Source organism: Chaetodon auriga, chromosome 2 (assembly GCF_051107435.1).
Source record: "Chaetodon auriga isolate fChaAug3 chromosome 2, fChaAug3.hap1, whole genome shotgun sequence".
Taxonomy (NCBI): domain Eukaryota; kingdom Metazoa; phylum Chordata; class Actinopteri; order Chaetodontiformes; family Chaetodontidae; genus Chaetodon; species Chaetodon auriga.
Window position 1 is genome coordinate 12507852 of NC_135075.1, and position 13141 is coordinate 12520992.

The following is a 13141-nucleotide window of genomic DNA, read 5'->3' on the forward strand; positions in this document are numbered from 1 at the left end:
GTGGCAACCATTTGACAAAAAAAGGGGGGGCTTGGAAATCACCCTACATTCGTAACATTTGTTGAATACTTCATTTGCATTAATTGATATATTTAATTCATCTATTCATGATGAATTGTTCTGGAGGTGAAAAAAGACAAAAGCAATCCGAAAACATATATCAAACAAGTTAACGGGGTTAGGATTATCCTCTAAAAGTCCATTTTAATCGATTGCAGTTTAAGAATTCCACTTTTATTTTGAAGCAACGATATATGACGTCCAGTCCCGTTCGGGCTGTTCTGCCAAACTTTACACTGCGCATCGCTCCATATGTCGGTAACGCGCACGCTCAGTCAGCAGCTGTTCTCGAGCAGCCCGCAGCTTTTTCACTCTCCTTTTTCAAACACCTTTTCTGATTACATATGTCTCGTTAAAGTAAAGTCTTTACTGCACGGCTATTTTTATATACATGTAATTGTGATGGCTTATCAGTTCTTGGCAAAAATGTCCAAAGTTTCGCTTTCCTCTTATCTATTTTATATGCATGTTTTTCCTAATAACAACAACAACAGTTATAGAATGGAAACAAAATCTTTGTTCGTAACTCTTTATTTTGTGTTATTTTAATCCCATTCTGCCGGGGGGCTTCACTTCCGTTTCCTCCTCGTCACTGCCACACGCCACTGATTTGTGTTCACAGTACGACAGAGAAAATGAATGCATCGATACCTTCCTCAACTCGCAACCAGCGAACGATTTAACTTGTCAGTTGTAACCTGTCCGACCGACAGCGCTAAACCGAGTGGTCGCCACCTCCTGTTTGGACCACTATGCGCAATTTGTGTGTGTTTGCATCCAGCGGAGCGAGCTCAGAAAGTGCGCAGAGGGTCTTATCTCGGTAGCTAGCGTTAACGTTAGCTCTGCAAAGCTGCTGTGTGTGTGGCCCGCGCAGGCTGTGTCGAAGGGTACTTCTCACTAAGCTAAGGTAACGTTAACTAACAAATACTCTTTAATTTCCTGCGTTTGCGGCATTGCCGTGGCCAGTATATACAGTGTACGGTTCAACTTCTATGCTTAGAAAGCAAGTGCTGCTAAAAAATGAGCTGAGACCAGCTTACTGAGCTAACTTGCTCGATAGCTACCGTTATCCAAGGTAATGTCTGTGAGCCAAATGCTGAAACCTCACGATCAAACTTTTAAAGACAGGAGCTGCAATTTAATGCCTTTGGTCGCTCTGTACAGTCTGACACAAGACAACACACGAGACACCTTTCCCGAGTCTCGTGCATGATTGTTTACATCTGTAACACCCGCAAACCCAGTTGAAGCAAATATTTAATGCATTGTGGTCACTAACTGCACCTTCATTCAGCTAGTCAACCTCTTTGCTCAGTTTGATGATGCTTGTGGAGAGGTGTGTCTACAAAGTCTAATCTAGTTTTGATGAGCCACCTGAATGTAATGTAATCATCATGAATTACATTAATGCTAACAATCTCTTGTGTTTTTACCCCAGACTCTGCATCATGAATCTGTTGCGCCTAGTTTGCCGCCACAAGACAGCGCTGGTCATCGGCACTGTGTGCAGCTTTGCTGTAGTTCTGGTTTTCTTGGCCAAATGTACCTCAGAAACCTTGAAACAGGGCCACCAGGATCCTCCAGGCCTTGCCCCTCATGCCAATGCTTTGCAGTCCCGTCCAGAGCAGCATAATGCCCCCTCAGCATCCAAAGACTTTTCAGCCTTCCTCGTGGTCCTCATCACAACTGGACCTAAGTACACAGAGCGGAGGAGTATCATCCGCAGCACTTGGCTGGCCAAGCGGGACTCTGATGTTCTGGCCATGTTTGTGGTGGGAACTCAGGGGCTTTCAAACGAGGACCTGCAGAACCTTAACACAGAGCAAGGACGGCACAAGGACTTACTCTTACTGCCTGACCTGCGAGACTCTTATGAGAACTTAACACTGAAGCTGCTGCACATGTACTCCTGGCTGGACCAGAATGTGGAGTTCAAGTTCGTCCTCAAAGCAGACGATGACACGTTTGCTCGGTTGGACCTCCTCAAGGAGGAGCTGAAGGGGAAGGAGCCCAACCGCTTGTACTGGGGCTTCTTCTCGGGCAGAGGGCGAGTGAAAACAGCTGGGAAATGGAGGGAAAGCTCTTGGGAGCTTTGTGACTACTACCTGCCCTATGCTCTGGGCGGGGGCTACATCCTCTCAGCTGACCTGGTACATTATGTGCATCTTAACGCAGGCTACTTGAAGACGTGGCAGAGTGAAGATGTGTCACTGGGCGCCTGGCTGGCACCGGTGGATGTTCGGCGGACACATGACCCACGCTTTGACACGGAGTACAAATCGCGTGGTTGCAACAACAAATACTTGGTGACACATAAGCAGAGCTTGGAGGACATGTTGGAAAAACACCAGACTCTGCAGCGTGACGGCAGGCTCTGTAAGGAGGAGGTCAAGCTACGATTGTCCTACGTGTATGACTGGAGTGTGCCACCCTCACAGTGTTGCCAAAGGAAGGATGGCATTCCTTAAGTTTTGTCCTTTTTAAAAGACTGAAGTCGGCCTCTGATTCATATCTTCCACGTTGGGATACGGTTAAGGGGTAATGTTTTTCACTCCATCGTTACACCATTTAGAGTTGGGTAACAGGTCCTTGACATAATAATAAATGCTGTAATCCTGTTAAATCCCCATTTCAGATTTGAAAAAGATTCTCAATTGAGGAAAAGTAAAGACATTTCCTTTTTTCCTCTCTTTTGCAAATATGATGGATCTTTAAACAGTGTCAAAGCTTGTACTATCATGTCTACAAGTTAAGTGGTGTAACAACAGAGAATTGGCTGAAAAATGTTCCCCCTTAACTCTTGAACAGGAAGCCCACTTCAGCCTGGTGTCCTTTCTGACCTGTAAACTCCTTCGGCCTTGTTATTTGGACCCACGCTTCTGTCAGTGCTCTCCTTACAGCCAGTTTACCACGTTGGCCTACTTCTCTCCTCTGTCTGGGCTTCTTCTGCTGTACCTCTTGCTAAATATTTTCCAACACTATGAGATATGTTTTTAAGGTTATTTCAGTGTAGTAGATAATACAGGGAAACGCAGACGGGAGATTGTTACCCTGCCGTGATGTCTACATTTTTTTGTGAAAGAATTTTCATTTGTATTTTATTTATTGTTAATTTATTCCGCAGCAAACACAACACGCTGGTATTGAGTTGGGACAGAAACACGGTGGCTGTGGTCGCTGCTTGTGAGTAGAATTTGTATTTATAAATGTGTTTGGGGGGGATGTCATGTACAATTCAGAGTTTAGAATTGTTTTAAAAAGCAAAACTTCTGTTTACTGTCAACGGTACACAAGGTTTCATGTGTTTTTGGAGGTGCAAACGTGTGTAAGAGAAAATGTTGAATGTGTTTGATTCAGCAGGCCTTCTTATTCCTGCAACAGTCTCACTTTAAAAACGCACAATATGTGGCATTTCTGCGTTGAAATGTCTGGAAACGACAGAAATGACATAGTGTGCGTTTAAAGTTTAGGTCAGTACATTTTACTGTGCAGAGATAACACGTTTTTTTGTGAATGTTTGTTTGCAGCGCAGATTCAAATTGAGAAACTTGATGTAGATACCAGCAGGCACTTGGTCACTTTTTTTGAACAAGAAACATAATTTTAAAGAATCGTTGAATGAATCATTGTTCAAACACTACTTGTTTTTTCTCTGTTGTTGAGCTCTCTGACCTGAACTCACCCTGTGATGTCAGCAGCTGTGTCCCCAAACTTGTGAAATGTGTACAGGGTTGATTAAAGGGTGTGATGTATGGAGCAAAAAGCAGTTGAGAAATTCTGCAAAAAGAGCCACCTCTGAGCTCGATTTCATGACCGCTGTTACGTTTTTGTGAGCAATGACATGACTTTTTTCTCACTGCTGTCACTGGCTGAGTCTAATTCAGCACAACTTAAGTTTCAGTGTTTGTTTTTACGTACATGTTCAGCCTCCCTGGATGTTTTATTAAACATTTTAAATGTATTCTTGTCACTTATATTCTTATATGTTTGAAAGGATACGTCTGAGTTAAATGCACGTGTTGTGGAATTCTCTACAAAAGTCAGAAAGGCTGCCAAGAGCTCTTGATGAAATGCCTTTTTAACAAGATCACAAAATACAATATCCTGACTTTCTACAGCTGTTATATTAAGGAATGATTGGACACACTTTTTGGATTGATTTCTTTCCACACCTCAGATTTTAGAGGAAATACTTTAAAGGTCCAGTGTGTGGGAGGAATCTATTGGCAGAAATCCAGAAGTGTGTTTTCATCGATCACCTGAAAATATGAATATTTGTGTTTTCGTTAACTTAGGATGAGCTCTTCATATCTACAGAGGGAGTGGGTGCCGCCATGGCTCTACAGAAGCCCAGAATGGACAAACCAAACACTGCTCTTAGTCGTTGCCGTGTGTGGGTCTGGTGTGGCGAGGTGAATTCAGGTGGGTGCGACCTGCAACCTCACCACCAGATGGCACTAAATCCTGCACACTGGTCCTTAAAGCATCAAATTTTCCAACCTCAACCAGCATCTGAATTCACATGATTATTCCAGTTGTCAACCAATGATGGTTCTCCTCTTAAAAGACAGCAGGAACTCGTCTGTGAACGGAGTTTATTTGTCTCTGCGCTGGTCGTCAGAGGGAAGAAGTCTGGATACGTTTCAGGGCTCCTCTCACGGCAATGAACTCTGGTACGTTCTGCAGTCTCTCGCTCCTCTCCTTCTCCTCCAGCTCGTACTGCAATACAGGAAACATCTGTTTGAACTTCCTCCTCAATGAGTATCTGCAGAATTACTCACTCATACCCAATGAGTAAATAGATTATAACATGTACTTTACTCCCCAGGTTGTGTGGTTTTCCATCTTAACATACTTACAACTTGCATTTTCTGCTGCCTCGCACGCAGCTTGACCTCCAGGTCAGAGGCGGAGCGGAGGGCCAGCTCCCTCTGCTTGTGCCGCTCCCTCTGCTTGTGTTCCAGCACACACTGCAGCTCCGGCTTTCTTCTGGGCAGTAGACCTCTGAGGACACATGAAAAAAGAAATGCTGATAAGAGGATGGGATCACGAGATGAAGATAAGCAACCAAAAAAAACAACAACTTAAACTTCCCTGAAGTGCAGCTTATCAAGATCATTTCCAAACTTTTGTTGTGAACGCTGTCCTCTGTGATAAAGGATAAGACATGGAGTAGGTGGGTGTGGAAGCTCATTGATGACGTCTGGGGATCATCTTGAGTCATGGTATTATCAATATTTGGACAGACTGTTACTGGATTCCTGAAACTTAAGAACTGGAAACCAAATTGTGTAGATTTTTAGGTTGTGTTGTATGTTAGTTTTGCTTTCTCAGACACAAGAGTGAGAGCGCTGGTGGAGCTCTGCAGAGAGATTAGTGGCGATCTCCAGTGAGGTGTTGTACGTTGGACTTGACTTGGTGTTAAACACCACCTGAACACAACGCTGCCAGCTGGACAGAGGAGGCCTAAGAGGATCCTCTGAGTGCGGCAGGAATCAAATAAAACACTGATATGGAGAGCGACTCCTGTAGATGTTCCTTGACTGATATCTCATTTGCGTGTACGTGGATCAGCGCGTGCCTGCTGCCGATGTGACCCGACCACAGACGGCAGGCTCAGAGCTCAGTGTTTTCTCACCGTCTGTGGCAGAATAGCAGCTCCTGGTGAAGAGCTGTGTGCTGGTGGGAAGCCAGGACGGGATTTGGCAGCTTCCTGGGTTTGATGAGGTCACTGCAATCCTGTTGTTGACCCTCAATCACCTGGCGTGGTGGGACCATCCAGCAGTGATGTCTCTCTGACATGAATACAAGCCACCACTCTCAGTCACATTCACATATCCTTGTCAGTCTCTGTACACACAGCAGTATGTGTCGAGCTTCTGTTGATAGCTAAATGTTAAAAAAGGTGCTGCCTATGTTCAAGTGTTATAATCAGAGTGGCTTTTAAAGGGTTGGCCTAGAGAGATCACTCCATCTGTGTCTTAAGATTCACTAAAGCAATATTTTATCTTACCTTTTCTATTTTGAAGACCCATTTTTTGTGATACCTGAAATAAGAACAGCCGAGTGCACGTTAAATTGAAATGAGGCAAAGATATTTCATGTATATATTTTGGACGTAAAATGTGTAAATCCATACAGACTGTTCTGCTACCCATATCAAAACAAGTGAATGAAACATGGGGCTCAACACATCTGGACATGTTCAAACCATCATGAAGAAGTAAAGTGAAAGTGCTGATATGACAGCATATAGTCTTTTGTTTCTGGAGTGGATTACCCATTACATTAAAAGGTACATCCAATGACAAAATATTTTCAAAAACAAAAAGCTATGTGGTTTATGCTATGTTTAATGGACTAAAAGGACATCACAAACCACGCTTTCAGGCACTTATGTAGCTATATTGATGCCAGAAGCAAGCAATTGTGCAAAATAAAGTCAGCATGGCTTGTATTTTCAGTGCCACATGTAAAGGCAGATGTGTGATATTGTCTTGGAGAACATTTTTATTGTTGTTATTTTTATTGTATGTTCTTCTATTCTTTGAAACTCAGAGCCCAGGCCTCAGAACAAGCCCAACTCAAATGCGATTATTTAGACTGTTTTTCCTACTTAATCATAATCATTACTACTTCCATTCAAGCTGCACACCATTACAACTAACTGCATCACAACACAGAAGTAGTGATAAAAACCAGTCTTACCTGTGTGCTGTGGTAGAGACGCATTGCTCAGGGTGAGATGTGCTGAAGTGTGTCCTCACAGAAGACAGAGCAGAAGCTAAGTGTTGTTCTCAGGGTGTGCAGCGAGGCTGATCTGAACAGGTGTGCCACACTGTCCTGTGATCAAATCTTATTAAGTGTCCTACAACCCTTTGTTCCCCTCAGGAGAGAAACTTCTGTTGTCTCTGACGCAGGGGCGACATATGGAGGGATTAGGATAATGTAATGTAATGATTAGGATAATGCAACATGATATATTACAACAAAATAAATATGGCTTTTGTGTCTCTGCTTTGTAGATCCAGCTGTTATCACACTCACTAAGAGGAGTGAAATACATTATAGAGTCTCATTAATTTCCACTTCAATGTTAATTCTATCAATCCATCTATAATCTATTTTTTCTGCAATATAGAGTTACACACCACTGTGCTGCTGCCTTCAAACTATAGGTCAGATGGAAAAATAACACACTGACACAGAGGACCGGGAGGATCTTCTTATGTTCCTGAGGCAAAATCAGGTCAGTGTAGCAAAGGCAAATAATTTCAGCCTTGCTCCGACATATTTAATGGAAATGTAGGGATTAAGCTTGTGCAAAGTGCAAATGATGATAGTAAGAGGATTTTCAAAGCAGCAGCCGTTGATGTTGCATGTGATGCAAAATTTGCACAGTTTTCAACAAGTGAGGTTAGTAAATTGGTACTAATCAATGCATATGTGATATTTCACAGATACAGACGCACAATGCAAAAAATATATGCATAGATGCAGTTAATATGAGCAGTAGGCATGTGTTTAGGCATGGGCATTACAGGTACATTACACAACTCGGTGTGTCCAGGTGTCTTGTATAATGTACTATTTTGTATTATATCATTACAGAAGAAGTTCATGCTTTCAGTCGGAGCAGGATGTCAGTGTGAATCTGTCAGATAAACTGTTCGACTTTTAATGAAACTTGCTATAAACAATATAAGCTCGTACAAATTGTGAAGTAATGAAACATGGTTTGGGTGTCACATGCAGTAGCTTCTCAACTGGCTGGGACTGAGGTTATTTGAAAAGAAAGCACTCTGGAGTGGCTGATGGATGTCAGCACAAATTGCTCCATGGTGGCCCTCCAGGGGTGAGGTGGAGGTGGCTGTATGGCGGTGTCAGCTCATTATAGTGTGGGTGGAAGCTCAGTTTAATCCTCATCCTTCCCTCTGTGCTGCCCAAGATGTGTCCAGGTTCAGCAGCTGCAGCAGAGCCAGCATTTTTCACCACTTTGTTAATCCCACTCTTGTCCTCCTTCAATTGTACGTGCTGTCTCCGTGTTCTGTTCTTCCTTGGAGTGCAGTGTGGCCACGAAGACGTGTTGTTTTGAGCAGTGTTGTTTCTTCCTTCTCATGTGCAGTATGTCTGTATGACCAGTCCTGTCCATTTGCTGGCAAAACATTCTCCAAACAACGTAACTGCAAAATCCTCAGTATGGATGGTGAAACATAGGGTAATGTGCAAACATGTGGCACAATCTGTTAGGAACAATTCAGTCTCTCTTTTTTCCAAATATGTTTCCGTATTGCTTGTTTGTGTTGTATGCAAAGTATTTCAGGAGAAACTTCCCAACAACAAAAACAAAAGGAAAGTCTGTGCACTTACGTATACTGCGTCACCTGAGATGGTTATCCTGAGTCTCCATGTTAAGGTGAATTTATGGAAAGAGTGCATAGATAAAAGTATTACATTCTTAATATTTAAAATGTGCATTTTTATTGTTTAGCAATAAACAAAAAACACGGGGATAAATGTAAACTTCAGGTGTATGTAAATGTAGCCGTACATCACAAATTCCAGTAGATGGCAGTGATGTTAGATGGACAACAACAAAAATAAAACGTAAAAGAAGATCGTAAACCAGTGAAACCGGAAATGTCAACCGAGTGATTGCGAAGCGAAGTGCACTGCATTCCATCTACACTTTCTAATACATGATGGAATGCTAATTTAACGAAGAAACAGTCGTATAATATCGTCAAAGAGCAAGCTGCGAATATGACAAATGGTAGGTGTATTGTATTATACAACTGGCTAAAGAGTGTCTGCAGCAGAACAGAGCACGCAAGTTAGAGTAGCTACTTCTTGGACGGAAGGCTAACGTGGAAGCTAGCTTAGCTGTAGACGTGGCCCAGGATAACACTGCTAGTCTGATTGCACCAAAGATAATTCCTGTTTACTAGTTTAAACAGTGTTCCAGTTACAGATTCATAGCACGGTTTGGCGAAAAAGCTCTTGTCTTCAAACCCTTTGTGCTATTAACGTCGTATTTTTGTCAAGGTACGTGGATTCTTGCTAACTAGCTTTGACTGACGTGAGCCAATAGTCGGTGGCTAATGCTACAAATCCCAGATAGCAAGACCACAACACTGCTCTAAAAAGGCTGGAAAACATGTTACCATGCAACAAACTGATGTAAGTCGTTAAAATATCAGCCTGTTTATGATGTCTTCCACCACTGGTGGGGCTACACGAATAGTAGATTATATTAAACGTTGCTTCAGCTGCTAGCAACTTGTAATTTACCAAAGTTAACAGCACAGCTTATACATGCAGGGTAAAGGGAAAATCCACCACAGGACAGGGTGTATATGGTGCTCTTAAATTACTCTAGGTAGTGGAGAAGATTGCTTTTAGGTCCTTTGATTTGAAGGTAATATGAACCTGTGCACTCCGTTAATTAATGTAACAGATTTTGTTTTGTGTTGTGTGAATAAGTTGAGCTAACTGGAAGGTAAGACAAAGACTGATGTTATCTCCACTTTCTTCCGTAGTTTACTCTTTCGATGGCATCCTGGTGTTTGGCCTGCTGTTCATTTGCACCTGTGCGTACCTCAAAAAGGTGCCTCGCCTCAACAGCTGGCTGCTGTCTGAGAAGAAAGGAGTGTGGGGCGTTTTCTACAAAGGTAGATATAAAATGAATTAGCAATATGCTGACTCAACACGCACGTGGAAGATGTTGATATTGTTTTGGTCTTTTGAGGGAAAACATACTGTTACATGTTACTGTGCAGAGGTGTTTATACAACTGCAGAAAACACATAAAAACAGTCAATCTTCTTTCAGTCCACTCCATCCTGTTTTATATGTGTAACACTGGCAGCAGCAGTGTATATACGTCCATTTTTGTAAGCAGTGTGAAACTTATACACCCTCCACTTACATACACAAACTTAAGAGTGAGATTTGATACCAGTCCTTTGCACTCAATGCCTGAGAAATCTGTGACCCACAGACCTCAGCACACACTGTTCTTCCTTTGTGATGCTCTGCCAGGCCTGTACTGCAGCCATCTTCACTCCAGGCTCACTCACTCTCATTTCAGCAAGTTAAACACCTGCTCAGGTGGTTTTATGTCAGGTGACTGAAATTACCAGCAAAAACATTGGATGCTGTGTTGTCATAAATATCACACTTGGTCATCTGGTGTGTCTGCAGTTATGATAATTGTCCTGATTCTCTTCACAAATAGGTATTTTTCACAACAGACATGTTGACATGTTATAGGAGGGATATGGGTGTAATTAACAACATTAATAGATGTTGCATCCCATATAGCTAGGCTCATTGGCAAGCTGGTTTGGTGGGATATTTTGATGGAACCAAGCCATCGTTAATGTTATTTTGTTGCTCTTCCTGAATGTCCACTGTGAAAAGGACCCATATGGAAGTAAACGCGTGAAAGTCCTTGACTCTCAGACTCAGAACTTTAATCTCAGTCAATGTTTCATTTGAGATCCTAAACAACAGAAAATGTGGCACAAATACTGTCAGACCACATTACGATGTTAGACACTTGTCTTGTGGGGAGTGTCTCATGTCTTACTGATAACACACCTGTTTGCATGGTTTGCTATATGCTCCTTGTTCTGTGTGTTTGTAACTGACATGTGATCCTCCATCTCTCTCCTCAGCTGCAATAATTGGGACGCGGCTTCACATTGCCGTGGCAATTTCCTGCTTGGCCATGGCTTTCTACATTGTCTTCTTGAAATGATAAGAGCCAGACTGGACTGGAAAAGACTGGACGGGTGCGGGCTGGGGATGGACTCATCTGTGTGTTTATGTGGTAATCCTTGTTGTGGATTACATTACATTACACCTCTTGGATTACATGCCTGATGAAACCCCATTGGCCCTGCAGACCCGTGTGAACGACTAGCCAGTGCTGCCCCCTTCTGGTGACTGGGTACAATAACGCGTCCCTTAATAATGTGTGTGCACTACAGACATGAAGGGCATCCTGAATCTACCCCACGGTTATTACAGAGGAGTGAGCCTGAGTCACGTGGTATCATTCTGTTGTAGGGTTATACTGTTGGTTGTCTCCATCCACACCCCATAAATATTTATATTGAAGGATGCAGAAGATTGAAGGGCAGCGTGTGCATTATACCTTATATGTGTATACAACCTAAATTTAGCCTAGCTGTATATATTTGGAAAAAAAATATGACCAATAGAGAACTGTCAGGGGTTATATGTGATCAAATTGATAATGATACATTCTGCTTGCTCCCAACTGTGGTGTTCTGTTTTTTTTTTTTTTTTTCTATATCACTTCTTCTGTCAAGGGTGGAGGGAAAGATAAAGCTAATATATGGAGATGTTCTTGTGTACACTATATTTGACATTTTTTGCAACCTTTCTTAACCGTGCTGTTTTGCATCTCTGAAACTTTGTTTTAGGTTTGAAATACACATTTTGCACAGGTGTATGTTGTATTTCCTTTGACATCTAATACTAGATAATATGTTTTATTATGCCACATATTGTTGCAAATTGAACTGTAAGTTGCACAGGAGTCACCGCTCTATCACAATTGTCACAGAGAAAAGAGTTACAACATGTTGTGATAATTAGATCGTTATTTCAGACTTGCCTGAAGATTTAAATCCAATGCCAAATAGGGATGGTCCTTCTCATGCCATCTTCAGTACATGCTGTTATTCTGAGTTTAATTCCGCCACCTTATTTTTTGTTTTTTAAAGGAAGAAATTGTTTTGAGATGGGATGCAATGCCATTTTGAAGTAAAAGAGTAATCAGAGAATTTCTGCGTTTGTTGTCTTTAAAAAACAAATTTCAGGTCTCAAGTGACATTCAGTGCCTATACAACGTGTTGAGCCCAGTCGCTTTGGAGTCTTTTCACGTTTCATCTTTGCAGAACTCAAATTCTGTCAAGTCATATTATGACTGAGTGAACAGCAGTTTTCAACTCCTGCCACAAACTCTGGATTACTTGAGGTCCGTGGACAGATTTTTGCCATTCCGGGACACTGATGTAGTTCTTTTCAAACCTGTTTATGTGCACCATTCACCACCTGTTTGGTGTTGTTGTCTTGCCATAAAATAAATCATCGTCCCTTCTCAGGTTTTCCTCCCAGATGGCAGTATTTTTCTGCAGGGCTGCTGCTGAGAAACCTACAGCATAAGGATGTCCCCACCAACACCCCCTAATGTGCAGTGTTGTCCATCCAGCAAATACAGCATGTAGTATAATGGACAAAAATAATGTTTTGGTCCCATCGGCCATAAAACATTTTTTCATTCCCCCACATTCTGGAGACATGACAAGGCAACGGTGAATCGAGTGTCTCACATCTCACCCAATAAACCCTCTGCTTCTTTTACACGTCATAAGGGTCTTGGTGGCTTCTGCCTCTGCTGCTCTTGTCATAAACACTAAGCTTTTGAGGGAAAACCTGCTCTCAGCAGATTCATAACTGTGCCGTTATTTATGATTGAGCTTACTGTCATTTGTACCTCACTGCTTTGGAAATTTGCACCTGTGCTTTTCCTGCTGTGACGTATCAAAATTTCTTACATGAAAGAAGCTTGTTTGTAGTGTTTTTTTGTACTTTGGATGAAGTTTTAACAAGTTGACCGATCAGCCATAGGACCTTCCTCTCGAGTCAACTCACAGTTCCTTGTCACACCTTGATTACATGCAGATGATTTCCATTCAAGCAATTATGCATCAAATAAAAGCAAATGGCTGCACACCACACTTTATCAGCACTGTGAAATCCTCATTACATCATTGTGACTTGGTAGTAAAATACAGTCCAAGGGTCTTGGTGTTATAGGCAATGTGCATTATTTTGATTATTTCTCATTTTTCTGTATTACTGCTGCAGTGTTCCTTCATGACATGATCATTGTCCAGTCAGATGTCTTTCAGTAAGCACTGTCAGCTGCTATTACGTCATTTAACTGAGGTGGAGGCAAAACATGCTCAGAGATTGACAGAGGGAGATTCCCACTCATGCTGTCTGTCGACAGGGACGGGATATCCCCTAGATTCCCCATAGCGAA

General features: G+C 42.2%; 3 protein-coding genes across 3 annotated transcripts; 2 read left to right on the plus strand and 1 right to left on the minus strand.

Moving 5' to 3' along the window:
• The first annotated feature begins 657 nt into the window (after positions 1–657).
• On the plus strand, positions 658–4021 carry b3galt6 (UDP-Gal:betaGal beta 1,3-galactosyltransferase polypeptide 6). The gene is made up of 2 exons (XM_076754945.1): positions 658–967; positions 1499–4021. The coding sequence occupies exon 2, from the start codon at positions 1509–1511 to the stop codon at positions 2526–2528; it is 1020 nt and encodes a 339-aa protein (XP_076611060.1). The 5' UTR covers positions 658–967; positions 1499–1508; the 3' UTR covers positions 2529–4021.
• Positions 4022–4638: 617 nt separating this feature from the next.
• Positions 4639–6882, minus strand: LOC143335495 (protein FAM107B). The gene is made up of 5 exons (XM_076754969.1): positions 6769–6882; positions 6074–6107; positions 5699–5855; positions 4920–5064; positions 4639–4779 (listed from the first exon to the last, which is right to left on the minus strand). Exons 1-5 carry the CDS (start codon positions 6790–6792, stop codon positions 4678–4680), a joined length of 462 nt encoding a protein of 153 aa, XP_076611084.1. The 5' UTR covers positions 6793–6882; the 3' UTR covers positions 4639–4677.
• A 1814-nt stretch (positions 6883–8696) lies between these two features.
• Positions 8697–12758, plus strand: tmem167b (transmembrane protein 167B). The gene is made up of 3 exons (XM_076754802.1): positions 8697–8833; positions 9600–9731; positions 10740–12758. The coding sequence occupies exons 1-3, from the start codon at positions 8824–8826 to the stop codon at positions 10820–10822; spliced, it is 225 nt and encodes a 74-aa protein (XP_076610917.1). The 5' UTR covers positions 8697–8823; the 3' UTR covers positions 10823–12758.
• The last annotated feature ends 383 nt before the right edge of the window (positions 12759–13141 follow it).